At 40.7% G+C, this 23,267-nt stretch overlaps 2 protein-coding genes across 2 annotated transcripts; both read left to right on the forward strand.

The window, feature by feature from the left end:
- Positions 1-774: 774 nt before the first annotated feature.
- Positions 775-1,725, forward strand: LOC103292762 (olfactory receptor 1440). The gene has a single exon (XM_008149021.3). It carries the CDS (start codon positions 781-783, stop codon positions 1,723-1,725), a length of 945 nt encoding a protein of 314 aa, XP_008147243.2. The 5' UTR covers positions 775-780.
- Positions 1,726-17,722: 15,997 nt separating this feature from the next.
- Positions 17,723-18,676, forward strand: LOC103292761 (olfactory receptor 5A2-like). Its single transcript, XM_008149020.3, has one exon. The coding sequence runs from the start codon at positions 17,723-17,725 to the stop codon at positions 18,674-18,676; it is 954 nt and encodes a 317-aa protein (XP_008147242.3).
- The last annotated feature ends 4,591 nt before the right edge of the window (positions 18,677-23,267 follow it).

The raw sequence follows: 23,267 nt of genomic DNA on the forward strand, positions 1-23,267 counted from the left end.
AATGGAACTAATTTAACCTTAAAGAGCCCTCTGAGATAGGTCCTATTGCTATTGTCATCCCTATTTTACAGATAAAGTAACAGGCAGAAAGATCATAGACAATCTGTTCAGAGTAAAAAAGCTCACAGATAGCAGAGCCACAATCCAAAACCAGCCGTATGACATCTAAGGCCATGCTCTTAGTCACTAAGCTTTCCATAGGAGTTATAACCCCATTACTAATATCCTAAAATTTCCAAAGCACCTTTTAAAATGGGTTTTTTAAATGTCAATATACCGTATTTTCCGGTGTATAAGACGACTGGGCGTATAAGACGACCCCCAACTTTTCCAGTTAAAATATAGAGCTTGGGATATACCTGCCCTATAAGATGACACCCGGTGTATAAGACGACCCCCAATTTTTGAGAAGATTTTCCTGGGTTAAAGAGTCGTCTTATATGCCGGAAAATACGGTACTTTCTTTTGTGTTTAAAGAGTGTGGTGGGAATGGTAAGATATGTACACATATAATACCTTAATAAAAATATTAAAGAGTGTGGTGGGTTAATAATGAAAAGTGTAATTATCCTCTTTTATATGTGGGAAAATTGACTTGTAAAACCATTATAGCTATTTAGAGGCAAAGTTAACCAGGGTTATGGCACCTAAAGTGGCTTAATATTTCTCTTGACTCTATGTTCAGTGTGGGTAGAGGTAGTTTATTTGAATAGAAATTGAGATAACAACTGACTTAGAGATTTATTCTCTTTGCCTACAGATTCTAGGATCGCTAATGCAATGACTGGGAGAAGCAACAGTACAATGATTACGAAGTTCATTCTCTTGGGATTCTCTGAATTTCCAAAGCTCACCATTGTCCTCTTTTCAATATTCCTAGGGATTTACCTGGTGACAGTGTCCTGGAATGTGGGCCTCATCACTCTTATCAGGACTGACTCCAATCTGCACACACCTATGTACTTTTTCCTCAGTTACCTGTCTTTGTTGGACATCTGCTATGTTTCTACTACTGCCCCCAAGATGCTTTCAGACTTCTTCAAGAAGCACAAATTCATCTCCTTTATGGGGTGCACCATGCAATACTTCTTCTTCTCTGGCCTGGGTCTGACTGAATGCTGTCTCCTGACAGCCATGGCTTATGACAGGTATGCTGCCATTTGTAATCCTCTGCTTTACACAGCCATCATGTCCCCCACCCTCTGTGTGCAGATGGTGGCAGCATCTTGTGTTACTGGTTTCTTTGGCTCATTTATCCAACTGTGTGCCTTACTTCAGCTGCATTTCTGTGGGCCAAACATTATCAACCATTTCTTTTGTGACTTGCCCCAACTGCTAATCCTATCCTGCTCTGACACATTTTTTTTTCAAGTCATGCTGTCTGTGATCACAATAATCTTTGGGGTCTCATCTGCCCTTATTATTATGATATCCTATGGTTATATCATTGCCACTATTCTGAAGATCACTTCAGCTGAAGGCAGGGCCAAAGCCTTCAGCACCTGTGCTTCTCACCTGACTGCAGTGACCCTCTTCTTTGGCTCAGGTATCTTTGTTTATCTGTATCCTAATTCTGACGATTCTCTGAGCCAAAACAAGTTGGCATCAGTATTATACACTGTTGTAATCCCTATGCTAAATCCATTGATCTATAGCCTGAGGAACAAGGAAATCAAAGATGCCCTAAACAGATGGAAGAAGAGAATCTTCTTCTGGTGTTACTAGTGATGAAATTTATTTCAGGTGTACAGTGCAGGAAAATGTCAACTAAAACATTGACCTACAACTCTTCGAATTGTGGGCTGAGTTACAGTTTCCTCACTCTTCTAATGGAAACCCGCAACTGGCACAGAGACAGGAAAATGCATGAGAAGTATCTGGAAGCTCAATATGTCATCCTTCAGCAGTTATGACCTAATACATCAATCAATAGGCCAAGCAATCCACAAGTATTTTTGCAGTTAGTAGAGGTGGTGTGTCCCATCACCCTCAATAGTCTATCCCTACCTAACATATACTACCTTAAGGACCACAGATGTCAGTACTGATCAGGAGACCAACCAGCCTCCTTATAGCATCTCATTGTAGGTAGGGAAAAGATTGTTATTAGTACAGAGAGATCTTTTAAAAAAAGAATTGCCTAAATAATTATGTTAGTTCCCCTATTTAACCTTTTTTTTATTGCTGAAATTTATGGATTAATTTCTTCTCTTGTGAGTTTGTTCAAAGCAAAGTAACCATACCAGATCAAAGATTTGTCAACTTCACACAAAAAGAAATTTGTTGTAATAGGAATGCTTACAGTTTGCCATATTTAATATTTGGTTGACCAATTGGCTCATTAGGGATCCATAGACAATTCCTTGTCTGCTATTGCTATAGCGTCACCTTTGTTCTTCCATCTTCACTATGTAACTAGAAAAGGGAATTAGGAACTGGCACTGTAAGGCACATATCCCTGTGTAGAAGTTTATGATGAATGACAAAGAATCAGAGATTAATTAGTCATGATAGAGATTTAGTAATTAGACAGACCCTTGGACAAAGCTGTGTGTTTCCCCTTCTGTACCTACACGTGATTAATATTTTGCATTAGTCATCTTTTTAAAGACACAAGAGTACTTTATGTGGTATTGTCTTAGGGGAAAATGGTCTGCATCTATTAATTCTATTATACAATATTTTCTGGGTTTCTCAGCTGCTAACAAAACTGAGCACCATGATTGAGAATAGAAGGGCTCTGAGATAAGGAGTTCGAAGAAGTTGTATTTTTCTTTGCTGTGTAGCAGAAGAGAATGGGGTTTAGTAGCTTATAGGATTCTGAGAATAGGTTAAAAGCTCCTAATCAGCACTGATTGCTGATGGTTTGCACTGTTTATCACTATACATCTCAATTATCTTATATTCTAAATGTGGAAGATAATGTTATATATACCTGTATCCCATTTTGCATAAGTGCCCTAATATTTTATTTCAGTGAATGAAAGTAGATGTCTAAAGTGAAGATAGAAGTGACATTTGGAAAGGTTCCTGAGTTTCTTAAACTGAGACACATGCAGGGGAGGGGATTGATGGATGGCTATGCTTATGAAAGAGCAGCTTCAAGAAGGTTAACTTAAGTGAAAGAGGCAGGCAAAAAGGACCACATATTGTATGATTCCATTTTAATTAAACCTTCAAATAGGCAGATCTATAGAGACAGAAAGTAGATTAGTGGTTGCCTAGGGATGAGGGGATGGAGAGGAATGGGAGTGACTGCTAATGGGTATGGAACTTCTTTTGATGAAACTTTTCCAAAATTAGGTTGTGGAAATGATTGCAAAATTCTGAATATGTTAAAAGTTACTGGATCATATGCTCTGAAAGGGTAAATTTTATAATATGTGACGTATACCTCAATAAAGCTGTTTAAGAAAAAAAGGAAAGAGGCTGTGTAAGTGTATAGGATCAAGGGTGACATTCATGGCAAGGCACCATGTCTATTGTGGGTGTTCCTTAGTGATTTGATAATTAAAGAGAAAAAAGAAGTGAGCCATCGAGTTTGAAGTTCCTTAGAAAATAAAAAATCAAGTAAAACACTAACCCATCTCTGTTCCTGAGTGAAGTGATCATATACAAAACAAACTTCCCTTCCCCATATCAACAAAAACGATACACTTAAACTAACAAACCTAGTCAACTTGCATCCTTGTTTGACTCCATAGCCCTGCACAGTCTCGGACCTCAGGTTCTGCTAGAACTGACCAATATTGCCAGGATTCTTGCAATTCCCTCACCCGTTGTGCTGTGGCATGGTCCAGATAGATCACTCACCAACAGGACACTTAATGAACAAGTAGATGTTCTTGGGACAGGACTGAGCCAAATGCAGAATTCAGGAGGAGGAGAGGACAGCAGCCCCTTTTGGTCAGAAGTAGAAATGAAGAGATTCACCATATATTTCTTCTTAATAGCCATTTCTCTTTATGCATTTGCAGTATGGCTTGACTTGTACTGATTAGAGTTATATATGGATTGCCAGAACTATATTACATGGCTATGAAGATGATCAAATTAACCAATTAATATGAAGTGGTAAGTAAAATGGAACAACATTATTTTAAAATAATACATTTGTGTGTTTAAAAAATATATTTTTATTGATTTCAGAAAAAAAGGAAGAGGGAGAGAGAGATAGAAACATCCATGAAGAGAGAGAATCATGGATCTGGATCAGCTGCCTCCTGCAAGTTCCCCACTGGGGATGGAGCCCACAACCTGGGCACGTGCCCTTGACCGGAGTTGAACCTGGGACCTTTCAGACCGACGCTCTATCCACTGAGCCAAACTGACTAGGGTTGGAACAATGTTTTATATATGTATATTATTTATTTATTTTAAAATTTTTTTTATTGATTTCAGAGAGGAAGGGAGAGGGAGAAAGAGATAGAAACATTAATGAAAGGAGAGAATCATTGATTGGCTATCTCCTGAATGCCTTGCACTGGGGATTGAGCCTGCAACCTGGGCATGTGCCCTGATTGGGAATCAAACCCTGACCCCCTTGGTTCATAAGTTGATGCTCAACCACTGAGCCACACCAGCTGGGCTATATGCATATTTTTAAATGATGAGACACCAAAATGTGAAATTCTAATAGACTTTTATTAACCAGTAGAGGGAGATCCATCGCAAGCCTGTAATAACTGAGAAGTTAATATAGACAAGGCGGGCAGTAGATGGATCTGGCTAGTGATAGTGATGATACTGACTTCAGTGTGTGTAACTCTTCCCAGTTTATAGCCACAAATATTGGGTCATGACAGCTTGGCTATAAGCCCCTCATCTGATACATGAGGGAGCAGGACCTCAACTCACATTTCCTGAGGGGACCTAGCAAACAGGCAGCAGATGAGGGACAAGGCAAACAAATGTACCATTCAAGAGGCAATGTTAACATCTCTCCCACAATGGTCCACGCAGGATACTCCTTTTCACTGCCACTTCAGCTGGGACTATCGCTTCAAATATTTGGGCATGCATATCTGAGAGAGGCTGAATACACCCAGCTTTACTTTGTGCCCAGGGGATAGGAATTCTTCTCTTTAATAGATCTCTTCAAGTGGAGAGTTCACAACTTCTTTGTCAGTCCCTTTTATCTTTGGATAAAGATAAGAAAATCCTTGCAATAAGAAAATTCATCTTTGAACTAAGCAACAAGTTCTTTCCAAATAACTTTAACTTATTACTTCTTATCTGCAAAAGGGACATTACAGTCTCCTCCCTCCATACTTCATAAAATGCAAAAAAGGGTGACATTTTGCTTGAAGAGGTGTGTGGGGTTAAAGGATTCTAATATCCCTCCTTACCCTGTTCAGGAGGAAGACAGTAAGCAGAGAACTCAGTTATGTGTGTTCAGACTTCCAATCTACAGAACTGAGATAATACACTGTATGTCTATTGCTTTATGTTGCTAAATTTGAGCTAATTTGTTATGCAGCAACAGGAAGCTAATACTTTCATTGCACATTTTAATTTGCTTCTCTTTAAAAATACCCACTTCTGAACTTTTGCAATTGCTATCTGATTAAGCTATTCTTATTTTTTAAAATATATTTTATTGATTTTTTACAGAGAGGAAGGGAGAGGGAGAGAGAGTTCGAAACATCGATGAGAGAGAAACATCAATCAGCTGCCTCCTGCACACCCCCTACTGGAGATGTGCCGAAATCAAGGTACATGCTCTTGACTGGAATCGAACCTGGGACCGTTCAGTCTGCAGGCCGATGCTCTATCCACTGAGCCAAACCGGTTAGGGCTATTCTTATTTTTTTTAAGTTTCTTTGTAGAAGAGTTGTCCTATTTGATTCAGAAAACAGTCACTGAGCTTCGATTTGATGCCTGGCACTGGGATACAAAGATGAATAAGAAATTAAAACCTTAAAAGACTTCAAAGAGAAATAGTACAATTAGACACACAACTGTTATCTGAGTCAGAAAGCGATGGAAGCCATGAGGGCATAACAAATACAAGCTATGAGAGTTCAGAAGAGGGAGAAATCATATACATATGAGGGTGTCAAGAAAGGTTATCTTGAGGTGGCTGTGAGAACTATCACAGGGAATCAACATAAGGCTCAAGAAGTAGATGCCTTTGTGGGGTTGGAGACCACATTTAAATAGCAGATCTCATCATCAATCTAAGTCTGGGAGTTATACTGGAAAAAGGAGAAAATAGTGAGGGGTGATGGTAGGAAACACCTGGATCCAGGGTGATGGACTCATGAACTTGGGAGGGCCTGAGGATCAAGAAGTCACCAAGAATAGATGTGGTGAATTGCACAGTAAAAACAACAACAACAAAACCCCACCAAAAAAACAGGAAGTTTTGATAAAGGTACATTTTAGAATTTGAGATTTGAAAATCAAGCGTTTTCCAATTATGGTGAGGTCTGGGTTGGGGCTGCCAAATCACATACTGGGATGGCACAGAGTGTGAAGTCAGTGGAGGTATAGAGATCAAGACCGTGTGCAGCTAGGGAATTTGGCGGGGCATTCACCTTGAAACCATCTGACTTATCTTTCTGGTTGCCTTTAAACATACAGGGCTAAATAAGTGTTTACTTGGGAAGCATAGAGAAGAATGAAATAATCACAATGATGTGAGGTCCATCCAGAAAGATTTCAAGAGCTCAAAATCTGATCTTGAAGAGAGACAGTACCACTCCTGGCCATGTGTGGTTTCTCTTAAGCTGATTACCCAAACCCATTGGTGACCACCTTGAAAAGAGTGATGCCTTGAGGCCTTAATAAAAGACAGAATATGAGTAGTTCACAGAGGAAACCTGTTGGCTCCCCCCATCTTTCTATGTACCACATACGGTATGAAAGAGAATTTCAAGACTAATCAAATTTTTTCAAGATGAATTAATGATTCAGTAAAATAAACAGATACTGGATAACCCATAGCTATCTTCTCCTTTCTTCCTCTCTTCCCTCCCCACACTATCAACATCCACATAGAAGGATGTGTCCACTATAATCTGGCTTTTTATGGCCTCTCATAGACAAGACCTTTTCTACCATCTGGGAGCCAGCTGGATAGCCTTTGCCAGCGAATATTTATCAACTTAACTTCCTGCCTCCAACCACAGCTGCCTCTTCTTGAAATTGAGTCCTGCTGACAAAATGCTACTTTTAAGATCAAGCAAGTTCAGGGCAGTTGCACATTTTCCAAGTCACATCAGTTCTTGATCCTTTTCAGGTCTATTTTAAGGGACAACTCAGTGTTGCAATGCACAGGAGTTAATTAGATGTGTGATTCCCAGTGGCTCCAGGCTTGTCAGTGTTCTTGGTCTCAGAAAGGCTTCTGTGGGAGAGGTTTGGAGAGGGCTCTCTCAACAGGACAGCAATGAGGCTTTCCAAAAGAGGTTCTAAACAGGACTGAAGGATCAGAATCTCTTTAAATAATAAACAGTAAAAACGAATAAACAATAGACACTGTGTGGAGGGCCACATCTGCTCAACACATGTGGTAGGGCAACTATTTTCTAGTTTTTATCATGCTGGTTTATAAATATATTAGAGGCCTGGCAAATGAAATTTGTGCACAGGTATGGTCCCTAGGCTTGGCCTGTGATCAGGGCCATCTTCTCCAGCTGCCCGCAGCTGCCCCCCGCCCCCCCCCCCACACTCACCCTCCCCAGTTTGCCATCCGGTGATCAGTGCCTGACTGCTGGGGGAAGGACCGAGAGGAGAGGTCGGTCATCTGTTCCCGCCCACTCGCTGACCCCGCCCCTGCTGCGGGTGGCCATCAGGCAATAGGAGCCTGCTGGCTGGGGAAAGGAACCAAGAGGTGGTCAGTGCACCTTACAGTGACTGGTCCAGCGGTTGTTCTGGTCGCTCTGCCGTTAGGGTCAATTTGCATATTACCCTTTTATTATATAGGATTCTAAGACTGAGAATGAATTTCAGAGAACACCTTCATTTATCCTGGATCAAGGAAAATAAACTTCTATGTCATTTTCAACGAGCTAAAAAAAACTGTTTGCAAAGACCAGCTTTAAGCAAGCGTATGAAGTCCTATAACGTTGTCCTTTGTGCCACTACACCCTCCGGTTTTAAACCCCTCTCTTCCTGATTCTGGGTTCTTTGCCTTTCCCACTACCACTTCCCTCTGTGTTCTCATGCAGCCTTCCTTGGTCCCAGGTGACTGGAGGCACAGGCTTACACTCTGGCTCTGCCAATGGCTGATTGTGATCTGGTGAGCAGGCAGGACTGAGAACCTCTGTTTCAGAGCACCCTTCTCCACGGCCTTCAGTCTCCAAACCTGTTTCAGTTTCCCAGTCTTGAGAATTCTTTCCTCTGACGTTGCCAGATGCTGTACCCATGTTTCCATTTCCTCCTCTTCTTTCCCTGCTAAACTGGCACCTCGCTTTCTTCAGTCCCCCCTGAGCACCACTGCACATACCCCATCTGGGGTTAACAGGCTATTGAAACTGTGCTGGGAAGATTACACTTTCCTTCCTTCTTGCCACATCTAACGGTCTTTTCATTCCTGTGTTCCCCCTCTCCCCTTTGATTTCCATGCCATGTTCACCAAGCATCACTGGTAGTGAGGGCTTTGAGGATTAGGATAGGAGCTTGAATGTCATCAGGTTATGAGTGAACAACAACACACTAACAAATATTCTCAAGCCGGGAACAACAAGAATGGATCTGTGCTTTAGGGAGGTCCCTCTGCACGTTAAGAAGGAGGGGTTGAACTGATTAGAAGATTTTGGAAGATCATGAACAATGGGGTTAAAACTGCCTGACAAAAAGAAGTTGGGGTGGAGATGTCAAGAGGCCTCATTGATTCTACTGATGGTATTTTTGTTCTGTAAATATGAAAGGGAGTCCTTTCTGAAATTTTGCCTTGGGGAGAAGGGAGGGAGGGGGAGAGGGAAGGAGAGGGGCAGGAATTAAAAACACTTCACAATCTCGCCAGGCCGGTGGGCTCAGTGTTTGAGCATTGACCTATGAACCAGGAGGTCAAGGTTTGATTCTTGATCAGGGCACATACCTGGGATGCAGGCTCAATCCCCAGTGGGGGGCGTATAGGAGGCAGCTGATCAATGATTCTCATGATTGATGTTTCCATCTCTCCTTATCTCTTTCTTCCTCTCTGAAATCAATAAAAAGTATATGTTTAAAAAACCATAAAAATAAACATCACAATCTTCCTCATTCTATCCTTACATTCTTCACCCTACAAAGAGTAAGAAACAAGTGGTTTGTTTTTGTTATATCTTCAATCTAGCAAAGATTAATTACATACAAATGACTGCATTAGCCATGATGATCCCTTTCTCCAGTGTCAGCCTTAGAGAGACCCAAGACTGTAGACATAAGGCCAAGAGCTGGGGATTTGGGGAAGGGATATAATTTTTAGCTTCACAGTAGGAGGCTATGGCTCCGGTAGAAGAGAAGCGGGTGTGGGTGTGGAAGTGGACAAGAGAAACTGCAGATTTTTCTCATCTGGATACAAGTTGAAGAGCTGCCAAGATCAACAGGATGTGACCACCATCTTTCTCAAATCCTTGAAAGAAGCCACAGAGTCCTGTGGGTTTGTACAATGCCTACTTCCTCCTGCTCCTCGAATGTCCCTTCTCAAGACACACAAATAGACTTCAAGTCTTTTCAAGTTGAATATTTGATAAATCATAAACAAAGCATGTACACGAGGGAAATCTGGCCCTAGTCAAACAGCAAACGATTACTTTCTTTTAAACTCCCTGCACATCGATCTTTTGAAAAATGAGGTCTATCAAGTGATATCCCCATGCCCCCACCCCCACTGCTATCCATTCTTTTTTTTAAAAAATATATATTTTATTGTTTTTTTACAGAGAGAAAGGGAGAGGGATAGAGAGTTAGAAACATTGATGAGAGAGAAACATCGATCAGCTGCCTCCTGCACACTCCCCACTGGGTATGTGCCCGCAACCAAGGTACATGCTCTTGACCTGAATCAAACCTGGGACGCTTGAGTCTGCAGGCCAACGCTTTATCCACTGAGCCAAACCGGCTAAGGAGCTATCCATTCTTTTATGTCCTCATGGGGGCAGTGTGGTGTAGAGGACTGAGTGTGGACTTTCGATTCTTGAAGACCTGAATACAAATTCCATTTTCGCTACAATCTTTCTGTATGGCCTTTGACAAACACATCTCCAAAATTCCATTTTCTCATCTGGAAATATGTTTAGGAATGCTTTCTTTTGGGAGAAATATTATGAAATAAAGTTTATTAAGGCCCAATCCACACTACCAAAAATGTAGTCTCTGTCTGGTTTCTTTTCTCTTTGTCTTTATTTCACAGAATCATTGAATCTTAGAATTTTAAGGAACCTGTAAGGTGGGCTAATTCAGACCCTTTTTTTTGGATAGTGTATTTATTTTTTATTTTTCCCCAGTTTTATTGAGCTATAAATGGCATATAACATTGTATTAGTTTAAGGTGCATGACATAATAATTTGATATACGTATATACTGTGAAATGATCCCCACAGGAGGACTAGTTAACACCCAACACCTCACACAGTTACATTCTTGTCTTGTGTGAGAATTTTTAAGATCCACTCTCTTAGAAACTTTAAAAAATACAACACATTATCATTAACTATAGACAGCATGCTGTACATTCCATCACAGGACTTAATTATCTTATAACTACAAATTTTGACTCTCTTCACCCATATCCCCAACCCTCCACCTACTGCATCTGGCACCCACCAATCTATTCTCAGTTTCTACGAGTTGGCTTGTTTCTTGTTTTGTTTTTTTAAAGTTCCACATATACTAGTAAGTAAGATCATCACTGTCAAGTGTACTCTCTTGTACTTACTTCCAGTGACGGAGAATTTACTCCTTTCCAGAACATTAATTCTACCTTTTGACTGTCCTATTGCTTTCTTAGAATCTCTCCCTCCCTCTCCCTTCTTTCCCTCCCTCCTCCTCTCTCTCTCTCTCTTTCCCTCTCTCTTTTACCCATTTAGTCCTACTTCCAACTCATCCAAAAGATATTGTTGCACTGAGGAGATTCTGTGTAAAGCATCCAGTGCTTTACAAAGGTAACTGTTGATGAAATGGTTACATAGTTTGAGGCCAAAAGCCACTCTTGGCTTTTACTGTCTCTAGGGATATCTTATTGGAACCAGACCAAGGACTAAGAATATAGTGGAAGCAGGGTCAGTCGAAATCAACTCCACCCAACCAAAGCTGGCATCCTCTCTACCGCTGAGCCCAGGCATTAAGCCAAGCTGCCAGTCAGTGCTTTCTGGGATATGTCACACCCCATAATCCAGAGAAGCCCATTGGTACCTAGGAGAGAACTGGCCTTCTTTTAAAGCCCCATCAGGTCCTTTTCTTGGTGGCCAATTTAAAGTCACTACATCCAAATTTTATATATTTCTTTGGCCAAGACCAGTGCTCCAGAGATTGCATTTTGCTCCAAGATTCTGGGATTAGCCATCTGACTGAAACTCAGAGTTTAAGGTGTTGTAGGTGAGTCTTCTCTTTGCCCTTCCTTATGAATGGTTACTGGTAAATTCTAGAATCATAGAATGGATGAGTTAGAAAGACCTTTGGAGGAGAGAAAGGTGAAGCAGGCCAGATGCTGATATCCTCTCTCCTTACTGCTAGATTTTGACCTGAGGATCTGGATTTGACTTGATATTCTAGAATTCTGCAAAAGATCTTGTTTTAAAAAATGATCTGCTATTTACAAATGGAAAGAAAGAAGAATTGTGGACTAGAATACCTAAGCTGATATATTGTATAGACAGGAGATGAGAAGATTAAGATCCAGAAACGCAAATATTTTCCCCCCAAGGTCACAGAGCAAAAAAGTAGAAGGAACAGGAATTAAATCAGAATTTTAAAAACTTTCAGGTTTGTGCTTTTAATGCTATTCTAGACACATGAATGTGTGCATGTGTGAGTAAGTATGCAATTTAAAAAATCATCTAGTTTCCTTAGACCTTCTATAGTTACCATTGAGATCCCAGGTTGTAAGTAAGGTAAAGCAGAAAGAGCTACTCCTGGAGAATGGGATAAATGTCCTAATTTCACCTCTTGTCCCAGCAACTATACAGACATCTGTTCTCTCTTTTATCTTTAGTATCATTATCTACTATAATAGGCAAAGTATAGATTAACTGGTTTCTGCCTCTGGTATCCTATTATTTTATTATTTTAGGTATATTCCCAGAATTTTCTGGACATTCATGCAGTATTTAAAATAGGACAGGTCCAGTGATCTTAGAATTAGGGCACATTTACAGTGTCTATATAATAAATATATTTTTAAAAAAGATGTTTTTATTAATTTTTTTTTAGAGGAAGAGGAAGGGAGAGGGAGGGAAAGATGGAAACATCAATGACGAGAAAGAATCATTGATTGGCTGCCTCCTGCATTGTCCCTACTGGGGATTAAGCCCACCATCCAGGCATGTGTACTGACTGGGAATCAAACCGGGGATCTTTTGGTTCATGGGTCGACACTCAACCACCAAACCACACTGACCAGGCTATAATAAACATTTTATAGCCCTATATTTAGCCAGTCAACAAATAATCACTGGGAACCTATACTATGCCTACCACTGGAACAGATGAGGAGAAAGGATGGATGAAAGCAGAGAACACGTATTTTTTTTCTACAGACTAGTCTCTAGGTTTTCTTCATCATAACCTATAAAGTCACCTGAACTGCAATGATCCCCTGTACCTCAAGTATATAATTCATTTGAGAATTACCATATTAAAACTTTATTCATTTTTATCTTGGTGCAGAGCTTTGTTAAAATATAAATGGACCTGCCCAGGTTAAGGAGAAGAAAACTCTGTATAATTATTTTAAGCATTCAGGTTCCAGTCTTGTCCAGTCCATTGGGATGGGGAAAAGGTCATATTTACTGCAGTTAGAGCTCTAATATGGTCTTTTGGATCGCCCAGCCTTGTGGCCATGTTCTTTTATAGTATTCAAGAAAGAGAACAGTCTCTGAGATCAGAGAATCAAAGGTTAGTAAAATTGTGGCTCAGTTACTTAATAACTCCTTGAGCTGTCTTAACCTCAATGAGCTTCTGGGTCTGTAATGTGTGCCTTTTGATATTGTTACAAACTGAACTTATTCAACAAATACGTAATGTCTACTATGTGCCAGGCACTGTGCAAGGCACTGAGATTACAATGCCCTCCCAGACTTTACAGTCAAGAATACAGACAGAACAAATAAGCAAACAAAAGTAAATACAGCCTGGCCGCAGTGGCTCAGTGGTTGAGCATCGACCTATGAGCCAGGAGGTCATGGTTCGATTCCTAGTCAGGGCACATGCCTGGGTTGTGGGCTCGATCCCCAGTGTGGGGCATATAGGAGGCAGCCGATCAATGATTCTCTCTTATCATTGATGTTTCTATTTCTTTCTTCCTCTCCTTTCCTCTCTCTGAAATAAATGAAAATATATTCAAAAGTAAACACAAAGTGTGGTGTTAGGAAATAAGTCAACATGTTGCTGTAAATATTGGGGATAACATAAGTAAGGGATATTTGGTCAGTGTAGCCATTATTATCATGTGCAAGGACTTGGGTTTAGGCAGCCAGTGCAGTGGAGAGCAGATCTTGGATTAGGGATGAAGAAACCTGGGTTCAAATTCTAACAGTGCTGATTATTTTTTAAGTAATAAAAATCATTTCTTTTTTCTTTTTAAAACTTTGTCAGTTATTTCATTTAATTCTTTCAATCTGTAAGGTGGTTCTTTTATTGCCTCTGTTTTTAAAAAAATATATTTTTATTGATTTCAGAGAGAAGAGAGAGAGAGAGAGAGAGAGAGAGAGAGAGAGAGAGAGAGAGAGGAAGAGAAAGAGAAACAACAATGATGAGACAGAATAATTGATTCTCACACTGGGAATCGAGCCTGCAACCCGGGCATGTGCCCTGACTGGGAATTTAATAGTGACCTCTTGGTTCATAGGTCGATGATCAACCACTGACCCATGCCAGCCGGGCTATTGCCTGTTTTTACATTTGAGGGAAATCAAAAGAAATTGAAGAGTGTTGTGTCAGCTTGACCAAGGCCACACAGCTAGTGAGTAGCAACGTACGATTAGAGACTAGCTCTCTCTGACATCAAAGCCCTGCTTTGGATGACCGCAAGTGAGATCATGAATGTGAAAATGCTGCATAAACTCAAATGCTGTAAAAATAAGTGGCTGGGGTTCTCAGACCATGCAAACTAACACACACACACATTACATTCATATACTCTGTTTTTTCTATATAATTCCTATATACTCTATATCTATATATAAACTCTATGATTTATCAGAAATAAAATTTTTCTTATGAATTTAATGTATGTCATATACTCTATATTTCTACTTCTATATTTCTAGGTAATTTAGGTAAAAATAACCAGGTTTTCAATAATCATATAAAATAAAAGGCAACCAGCTTTTATCACATCCTTAAAATGCAATAGACTAGATATAATAGACTCTTGGAGAAGAAAGAAAAAGGAATTATGATGCATCTTGCTAAAATATACCTTTGATGATAACTATAAATGTGAGAAATAAGGGGAGGGCATGGGGTAATTGTCTGGCCACGGATAGTATAGTTTCTCTTCTGAATGACTGGTGCCGTTGCATCTCAGGGGAGTGTTTGCTTTTAAATCGACCTGTCTCAATTCAAATCATCAAAGCCTTTCTTCCTGGCTTTGGAAGCTGCTTTCTAATCTTCCTGTCCAGTCTCTTGCCCTCCCATCTATCTTTCACACAGCTTCTACAGCTCCATATTGCTCTCCGTTATATGGTTAAACTCCTATTTGATAACCATGTCCCTGTTTACAAAGATGCAAGTAAAATTAAAAACACAAACAAAAACAAACGTTCATGTTTTCACTCTTGTCCATAGGAGAAAGGTCAAACTCTCTAACATGATATTCATTCAACATATATTTATTGAGCACCTATTATGTGCCAGGTCGAGGTACTTGGGATACTTTAATAAACAAAAGGAGATTAATGGTTTTCAACTCACATGAAACATGACCATTCAGAGCGGGCTTTTCAAATATACTTAGTCATAGCTAATTTTAATTTATTTGACATGGTGTTTTTTATTCAATGTAAAACGAGCAATTGTTAATGATGGGAAGCATGACTTTCTCTACAAGAAGAACATAATTGAATAAAGAGAAGAAAAGAACATTAAAAAATAAACAAAAGAGATAAAAATTCCTTAAAGTCCTGTTGTTGTTGTTTTAAAATCGAATTTATTGGGGTGATATTGGTTCACAAAACCATGCAGGTTTAAAGTGTACAACTCAATAAAACACCATCTGCAAACTGCATTGTGCACCCACCACCCCAAGCAAAGCCTCTTTCTGTTCATACGCCCTTTTCCTCTGGCTGTCACCACGCTGTCATCTGTGTTATGTCTATATGTGTTTTGGCTAATTCCTTCACCTCCTTTCATCCAGTCCCCCAAACCCTTTCCCCTCTGACAGCTATCAGGCTGTTCCATTTATCGATGCTTCTGTTTCTATAAAAATCCTGGTCTTCATTAAGCTTACATTATAGTGGAGGGAGACAAATCAGAAAGATCAATAATCAACAAACCAGTCCTAGCCAGTTCGGCTCAGTGGATAGAGTGTCAGCCTGAGGACTGAAGGGTCCCAGGTTCAATTCCGGTCAAGGACACATACCTCGGTTGCAGGCTCTATCCCCAGTAGGGGGTGTGCAGGAGGCAGCCAATCAATGTTTCTCTCTCATCATTGATGTTTCTGCCTCTCTCTCCCTTTCTCTCTGAAATCAATAAAAATATATTTTTAAAAATCAACAAACCAATCAATTATATGCTATGGTAGAAGGTGATAAGTATTATCAAAAGAGTAAGGCAGGGTAAAGGGGGGACAAAGTCTAGAAGTGGAGAGAAGGTTGAAATCCTATATAATAAAAAGGCTAATATGCAAACTGACCCAACAGCCGAATGACCGGTCGCTATGTTGCACACTGACCACCAGGGGGCAGACGCTCAATGCAGAAGCTGCCCCTGGTGGTCAGTGCATTCCCATAGGGGGAGCACCGCTCACTCAGAAGCTGGGCTCATGGCGAGCGCAACGGAGGTGATGGGAGCCTCTCCAACTCAGGGGCAGCACTAAGGATGTCCAACTGCCAGCTTGGGGTGCAGGCCAGGCTGAGGAATGCCCCCCAGCCTCCAGTGCACGAATCTTGTGCACCGGGCCTCTAGTTAAATATAAACATGCACACACTTATGCAATTAAATATACAGTATGACAATTAAATATACAGTACTAGTATGTGCAATTATATATATGTTAAACAATTAAACAGCCGAAACCGGTTTGGCTCAGTGGATAGAGCGTCGGCCTGCGGACTGAAAGGTCCCAGGTTCGATTCCGGTCTAAGGGCATGTGCCTTGGTTGCGGGCACGTCCCCAGTGGGGGGTGTGCAGGAGGCAGCTGGTGGATGTTTCTCTCTTATCGATGTTTCTGACTCTCTATTCCCTCTCTCTTCCTCACTGTAATAAATCAATAAAATATATATTTAAAAAAAAAAACAATTAAACAAATGTTCGTGCCATCTTTACTTTGGAGATCTTTCACAATTTCTCCACCTCCCACTGTCTCTCAAAACTAGACTTCTGTTTTCTTCTCTTAACATTGTTTGCCCTGTGCTCCCGCCATGCTGACATGTTTAAGGCTCCACAAACACTGTACTCTCCTGAGCTTCTTACATCTTTTATGTAAAGCTCTCTGAACCAACCCCCTCCCAACCCCTCATACACCAAATTTTCTTCCTGGTGATGCCTTACTCATCGTTGAAATCCTCCTCCAACATGTCTTCTCTCTGAGGTCTCCACCTGCTATGTCCAGGGTCCCAGGTGCCCTATCCTACTGCTGTAAATAATCTATTCCTGTCTGTCCCATGCATTATAAGGACCATCTTGAACTTAATAGTAATGTTTTATTACTTTCTATATCATCTTCATTTAGCTCTATAAATATATTTGGTGCAAAGTGTTTGATCATTGATAATGTTCGTACAAAATGAGCATTAGCATTTCACAGTGTTGAGTTTTTTTTTTACCCTTTTCTTTAATCTTTAAAGGGGATGTCAGCTTTTCACACCTCTAACTGCTTCACTCTACTGATTAAAAACAAAGAACACCGTGACCCCATACAGAACAAACTATGATGACAACCACAGCATTGCCTCTTTGGGCACTTAAAGTCTTGACATATTTATTTTCTTTAAAAGAAAGAATACATAGGATAAATTCAAGTGCCTCAATAAGTCAATTGTAATGCTTGGAGCAACTGGGAAAAAAAGGGGGTTATTTAGTTCAAGTACTATTAATAATTTCCTTTGGTATAGTGGTAACATCGACAGTGAAGGTGAGGATCCAGATAATGCAAAAATGCCAGTCTATTCTGGGGCATGTAATTTTTCCATAAAGAAAGGCATCAGACAAGGATGATCATGAACTCTATGAAAGACCCAATAAATGTTGCAGAGGGGAATTCTGCATCAAAGAGAGGTAGGACATTTGCATTCCAGTTTCTTCTGACCCTGGGAGTTTATGATTCCATGACAGAATGAAATGGTTTCTTCACTTGGATTTTCATTGCCACAGGAATCCCCCTTTGGGGCTCTGAAGTCAGCAGAAAGAAGCTACATGGCTATGGGAAGGAATATCAGCACAATGACCGATTTCATCCTGTTGGGATTTTCAGAGCATGCAGAGCTGCAGGTTTTCCTCTTTGTGTTGTTCTTGGGGATCTATTTCATGACTCTGGCTTGGAACCTGGGTCTCATTGTCCTGATCAGGATGGAGTCACACCTCCACTCCCCTATGTATTTCTTCCTTGGTAACCTGTCCTTTGTTGATATCTTATACACCTCTTCTGTAGCCCCTAAGATGCTCTGTGACTTCTTCAAGGAGCAGAAGACCATCTCCTTTGTGGGTTGTGCTGCCCAGTTTTTTGTTTTTGTTGGCATGGGAGGCACTGAATGCTGTCTCCTGGCAGCCATGGCATATGACCGGTATGCTGCCATCTCCAACCCTCTGCTCTACACAGCCCTCATGTCACCTACCACCTGTGTGGGGATGGCCATTACAGCATACACTGGAGGATTCCTCACTGGGTTGGTCCAAACTAGTTCCATATTTCAGCTTCATTTCTGTGGGTCGCGAGTCATGAATCACTTTTTCTGTGACCTACCACCCCTGCTGGTCTTGTCTTGTTCCAGTACCTTCCTCAGCCAGGTAGTGAACTTTCTGGTTGTGTGTGCAGTTGGTGGGACATCAGCCCTTGTTGTCCTGGTTTCCTATGGCTATATCATTGCTGCTGTTATGAACATCCATTCAACCCAAGGGCGGACGAAGGCTTTCAACACCTGCGCCTCTCATGTGACCACAGTGATTCTCTTCTATGGCTCTGGTCTCTTCTCATATCTCCATTCTAGTGCTGGATACTCACGGGACCGAGATAAGGTGGTGTCCATCTTCTACGGAGTTGTGATTCCCATGCTGAATCCTATCATATATAGTTTGCGAAACAAGGAGATCAAAGTTGCATTGAAAAAACTCAAGAGAGGAAGAAGCAAATGTCTTTTATGGGTCTTATAGTTCCTTGAGTTAAAAAATCTTAAATTTTTCTATATGTATATGTGTATAGACATAATAATGACTCACAGAATCTGAACAATAAATTAAAGAAGCTATTTCAAATAAGACCCCTAACCTACATTCCTACTGTATAATTAGGCTCAACAAAAGTTTGTTTTCTTGCCTTTACTTTTCTTGCCATGGACCTATAGGGTTTTAATCTTGGTCATCTGCAACAGAAAATAAATATGCTTTTTCATGACATTCTTTAGCTTTATGGCATCAGATGGTGGGTTCAGGATATCATGCCTTAGAGCCAATGAGGACATGGCCCCAGGACCACAAACATTCAATAGAGACTGCTTTATAATATAACAATATTCATATCAATCCATTCACTACTTGGGACAAATTTTAAGTTTCCCTTGCCATGATTTCTACTTATTCAAGGGTTGATGCTGACCAGGAAGGCTGACTCTGGATTAAAAACGTGAGAACCCTAAGTGAGTTGGGTTCAGCAATGGTTACTCAAAGCCAGGAGAGCAATAGAGTACCTGTAAACATGTGGGAGAAGAGCCAAGGATCACACCTCTGGAATCATCAAGTCTCCTGGGGCTAGAAATAGAAACCAAACCCAGAAGATTCAAAGTTGTAAAGTCACAGTGAGAAAAGAGCAGAAATAAGAGCAAGTGAGAAGACCTAGAGGATAGAGTGTCATGAGGTTAATTTTCATGGCTGAGCCTCCTGGTGGCTGGGTGTGACCACCTGGTTGAAGACATAAGGTCAAAGAAGGGACACTTCCCTTAGAAGCTTTGATTCCATATCTGTTTTCTCGACCAGTTCTCACTCTTAGCCTTGTATGGATATTTGACTCATTTATTCTCCTCCTGACCTCCGATTGACTTCCACTTTATATGCTAGACTTGGATTCTGTCTGCTGTATCCCTGGAATTTGAGCTCAGCCTGTCCCATGATTCTGACATCCTTGCATTCATCTTCATGCACTATCTTAGAAGGGCCCATGATCTGAGAAAGGTCATGAACTGAGGTAGGATAACCAAGTTGCAAGAGTTTGCAGCAGAACTGAATGTGAATTTTAAATAGTCTGATTCTATTTTATAGGGTGGTTCTTGAGCATTTTTGAAGTTCTGTTTCTTTAATGTGTATATAAATCCTGGTGAGTTGTGACAGCCATTCCTAAGTCACATCAACTTTAGCTATAAACTAACTATTCTGCCTCAATCTTTTTTTCAGTTCATGCTGTTATTTGATTTGTGCTCTGAACACTTAAATAAGAGCTACTCCAATATGTTCCTGTGCCATCCTCTATTTAACCTGTCAACACCTATGAAATTTTATTATTTTTTCTTGTGTAGTTATCTGTCTTCTCCGTAAGTTGTTAACATCCTTCTCTAAACTGCTTTCTGTTCCTTCCCCAAAACATAGGACATGACTGGAGCAAACTATATGCTTAATAAATATTTGTTTAATCAATGAATAAAAATTCCAAATTCATTTGACAAATGATTTAGAGATTTTTATGCCAGGCACTGTGTCCAGTGATTTAAAAAAAATTGTATTTTAATTCTTTAACATCTGCACACCTTCATTATTAAAAAATTAAAACATTATAGATAAGGAAGTTTCTCTTTTGACCATAACCCTCAATTTCAATCTGGACTCCCCAAGAGGTAACAACTATTTATGTTGGTATGTAAATTGACATATTTTTGCATATAAATATTTATATATGTTTCATTTGAAAATATTTGATACTGCTTTATGTGGCTCTATGTGTATTTACGTAATGGTATTGTACTGAATGTTCATTTTATACCTTGTTTTAAAAAAATTAATACTATTTCTTGGAGCTTTTTTTTTTTTTTTAATCTTACCTGAGGATATTTTTTCATTGATTTTTAGAGAGAGTGGAAGGGAGAGGGAGAGACATACAGGGAGAGAAACATCAGTGTGAGAGAGATACAATGATTGGTTGCCTCCGGGAGCCTGCAACTGAGGTATGTGCCTTTGACCGGAATCAAACCAGGGACCTTTCAGTCTGTAGGCCTATGCTCTATCCACTGAGCCAAACTGGCTAGGGCTCTTGGAGCTCTTTTTATGCTATACATAAAAATATACCTCAGTCTTTTAAATTGTTTCATAGAATAGATACACCAAAACTTATATACCTCTTCCTGTATTGATGGACATTTAGGTAATTTCCAGGTTTTGCTAATTTATTACAATAGTGCTGCAATATGCATGTTTGTGCATACCACTTCATGCTAATATGCAATGATTATGGTAGGAACTGAGAAGTTGAATTGCTGCTTATAAGATATGGATATTTTTAAGTTTTAATAGATAGTGTCAGTTTCTTTAAAGTGCCTACCAGTAGATGCTCCTGTTAGCCTTGTGCTAGGGCACCTACCTCCTCATACCCTTGAGGAAGGATAACATCATCAAAACCTTTTTTCCCTATCTGATTGGCTCTTTATAAAGAAAGGAGCAAAAGTAGGTTTACAACGGTTGTGAGTATGCAAAACAGAGTTTATTCTTGTATTATTATTTATTAAATACTAGTGGCCCAGTGCATGAAATTCATGCATGGGGAGCGGGGGGGGGGGGGTTCCCCTCAGCCCAGCCTACACCCTCTCCAATTGGGGACCCTTTGGGGGATGTCTGACTGCCTATTTAGGCCCGATCCCACAGGATTGGGCCTAAACAGGCAGTTGGACATCCCTCTAGCAATTTGGGACTGCTGGCTCCTAACTGCTCACCTTCCTGCCTGCCTGATTGTCCCTAACTGCCTCTGTCTGCCTGCCTGATTGCCCCAACCCCTCTTTCTGCCTGCCTGATCACCCCTAACTGCCTCTGCCTGCCTGATCGCCCCCAACTGCCCTCACCTGCTGGCCTGATTGCCCCTAACCCCCTGCCAGCCTGATCTCTCCCCCAACTGTCCTCCCCTGCTGGCCTGATTGCCCCTAACTGCCTCTGCCTTGGCCCCCACCACCATGGCTTTGTCCGGAAGGAAGTCAGATGTCTGGAAGATGGCTGGTTGACCCGGTCTAATTAGCATATTACCCTTTTATTAGTATAGATAGATTATATAGGAGAGGATTGCTTAAGTGGCGGGGGGGAGCCTTTTTCAGCAGGAGGAGATGCTCTTGGCAGACAAAGATACATAATCCCTATATCTGGACTGATAGCCAGCCATATGCACTAAATTGAACTGCTTTCTTACACCTTACACCAAATAGCTGTTGCCCTTAAAACCCCTCCACAGCCCCCACCTTAGGTTCTGCCTTTGCAGTTCACCCAGATTAGGTTCTGATTGGTCAGTTTCTATGCCAGTCAGCGTCAAAAGCGCCACCTCCTAGTTAGCCATTGGCTCCTCGCAGTTCACCAAATTTGGTTCTGATTGGTTGGTTTCTATGCCAGTCAGCGTCTCTGGGCCTATCGGGCCTGATCAGAGAGGAGGGCTGAACAGCAGCCCCCGTGGCTGCTGGTGAGGCCGAGAGAGAAAGAGAGGCAAGAGCTAATCAACAGCTGCCACGGCGGCTGTGGATCAGACCCTGCTTCTCTCTCCGGGCCTGATCCATAGCCCCCTCGGCAGTCAGTGCTGGGCTGCTATGCCTGCAGCGGCGGCAGTCAGTGTAGAGTCGCCGCAATGACCCAGCTCTGACTGCAGGACTAACTTCCAGTGTTTGGTTGTCAGTTCGGTCGTTTTGGACATTACAGACCCTGGCTCTTTATATATATATAGATTGTATTATTTACATAAAACAACTACAAGCCTACTTTTGCCCCATCCTGTATGTACTCTTTTAATCCTTGAAATGACCCTGCTGAACAGGGTTGTGTATTGTTCCCATTTACACATAATGTCCTACGTAAAGACTCTTTATAGACTTTTTTTTTTTTTTTTTTAGTTCTCACAACCACATTATGAGATAGGTGTTTTAGCCATTTTTATCTAGGAGGTGAGATATGTAAGGCTCAGGAAGGAGGTTAAGTAACATACACAGGCGCACACTAAGTCAGGGAGATCCTGAGTGTGTTTCCACATGACACCAAAACCATTAATTGAAAATACATAATCTCACACAAATGCTTGGCATCATCCAGAGACAAAGAAAAATGTATTAAAAACTATGTGTGGTGCCAGGTGTGTATTTGAAATATCAGAGGGACCACGTTGTAAAGTGTATGATTGTCTAACCAACATGCTGTACACCTGAAATAATACAAAATAATATTGAACATTAACTGTAAGTGAAAAATAAAATTGAAAAAGAAAAATATATTAAAGCAAAGTTGATCAAAACTATTATCTCAAGTCAAGCATGATTTAAGTACATTAAGAGAAAGGAGAATAGACTTCTCCTAAACAATAAGGGTTAGTTTCAAACAATAAGGGTTAGTTTCAATAAGATCATCACTTAAGTTACATATCAGCAAAAAGGAGCTGTAAACCCTGAGGGGGGGAAAAAGACCTACTAAGAAGGACTCCTGCTGGCTAACTGGGCTCAAATAAAAAAAACAAAACAGAGCTTAGGTGCCATTTTTGCACAGGGGCTTCTTACTCAAACTGAGTCCTGCACTGAAACTG

This window comes from Eptesicus fuscus, chromosome 13 (assembly GCF_027574615.1).
Source record: "Eptesicus fuscus isolate TK198812 chromosome 13, DD_ASM_mEF_20220401, whole genome shotgun sequence".
Taxonomy (NCBI): domain Eukaryota; kingdom Metazoa; phylum Chordata; class Mammalia; order Chiroptera; family Vespertilionidae; genus Eptesicus; species Eptesicus fuscus.

Coding starts and splice junctions, on each gene's coding strand:
- LOC103292762 (XM_008149021.3), top strand. CDS start 781: ATGACTGGGAGAAGCAACAGTACAATGATTACGAAGTTCATTCTCTTG.
- LOC103292761 (XM_008149020.3), top strand. CDS start 17,723: ATGGCTATGGGAAGGAATATCAGCACAATGACCGATTTCATCCTGTTG.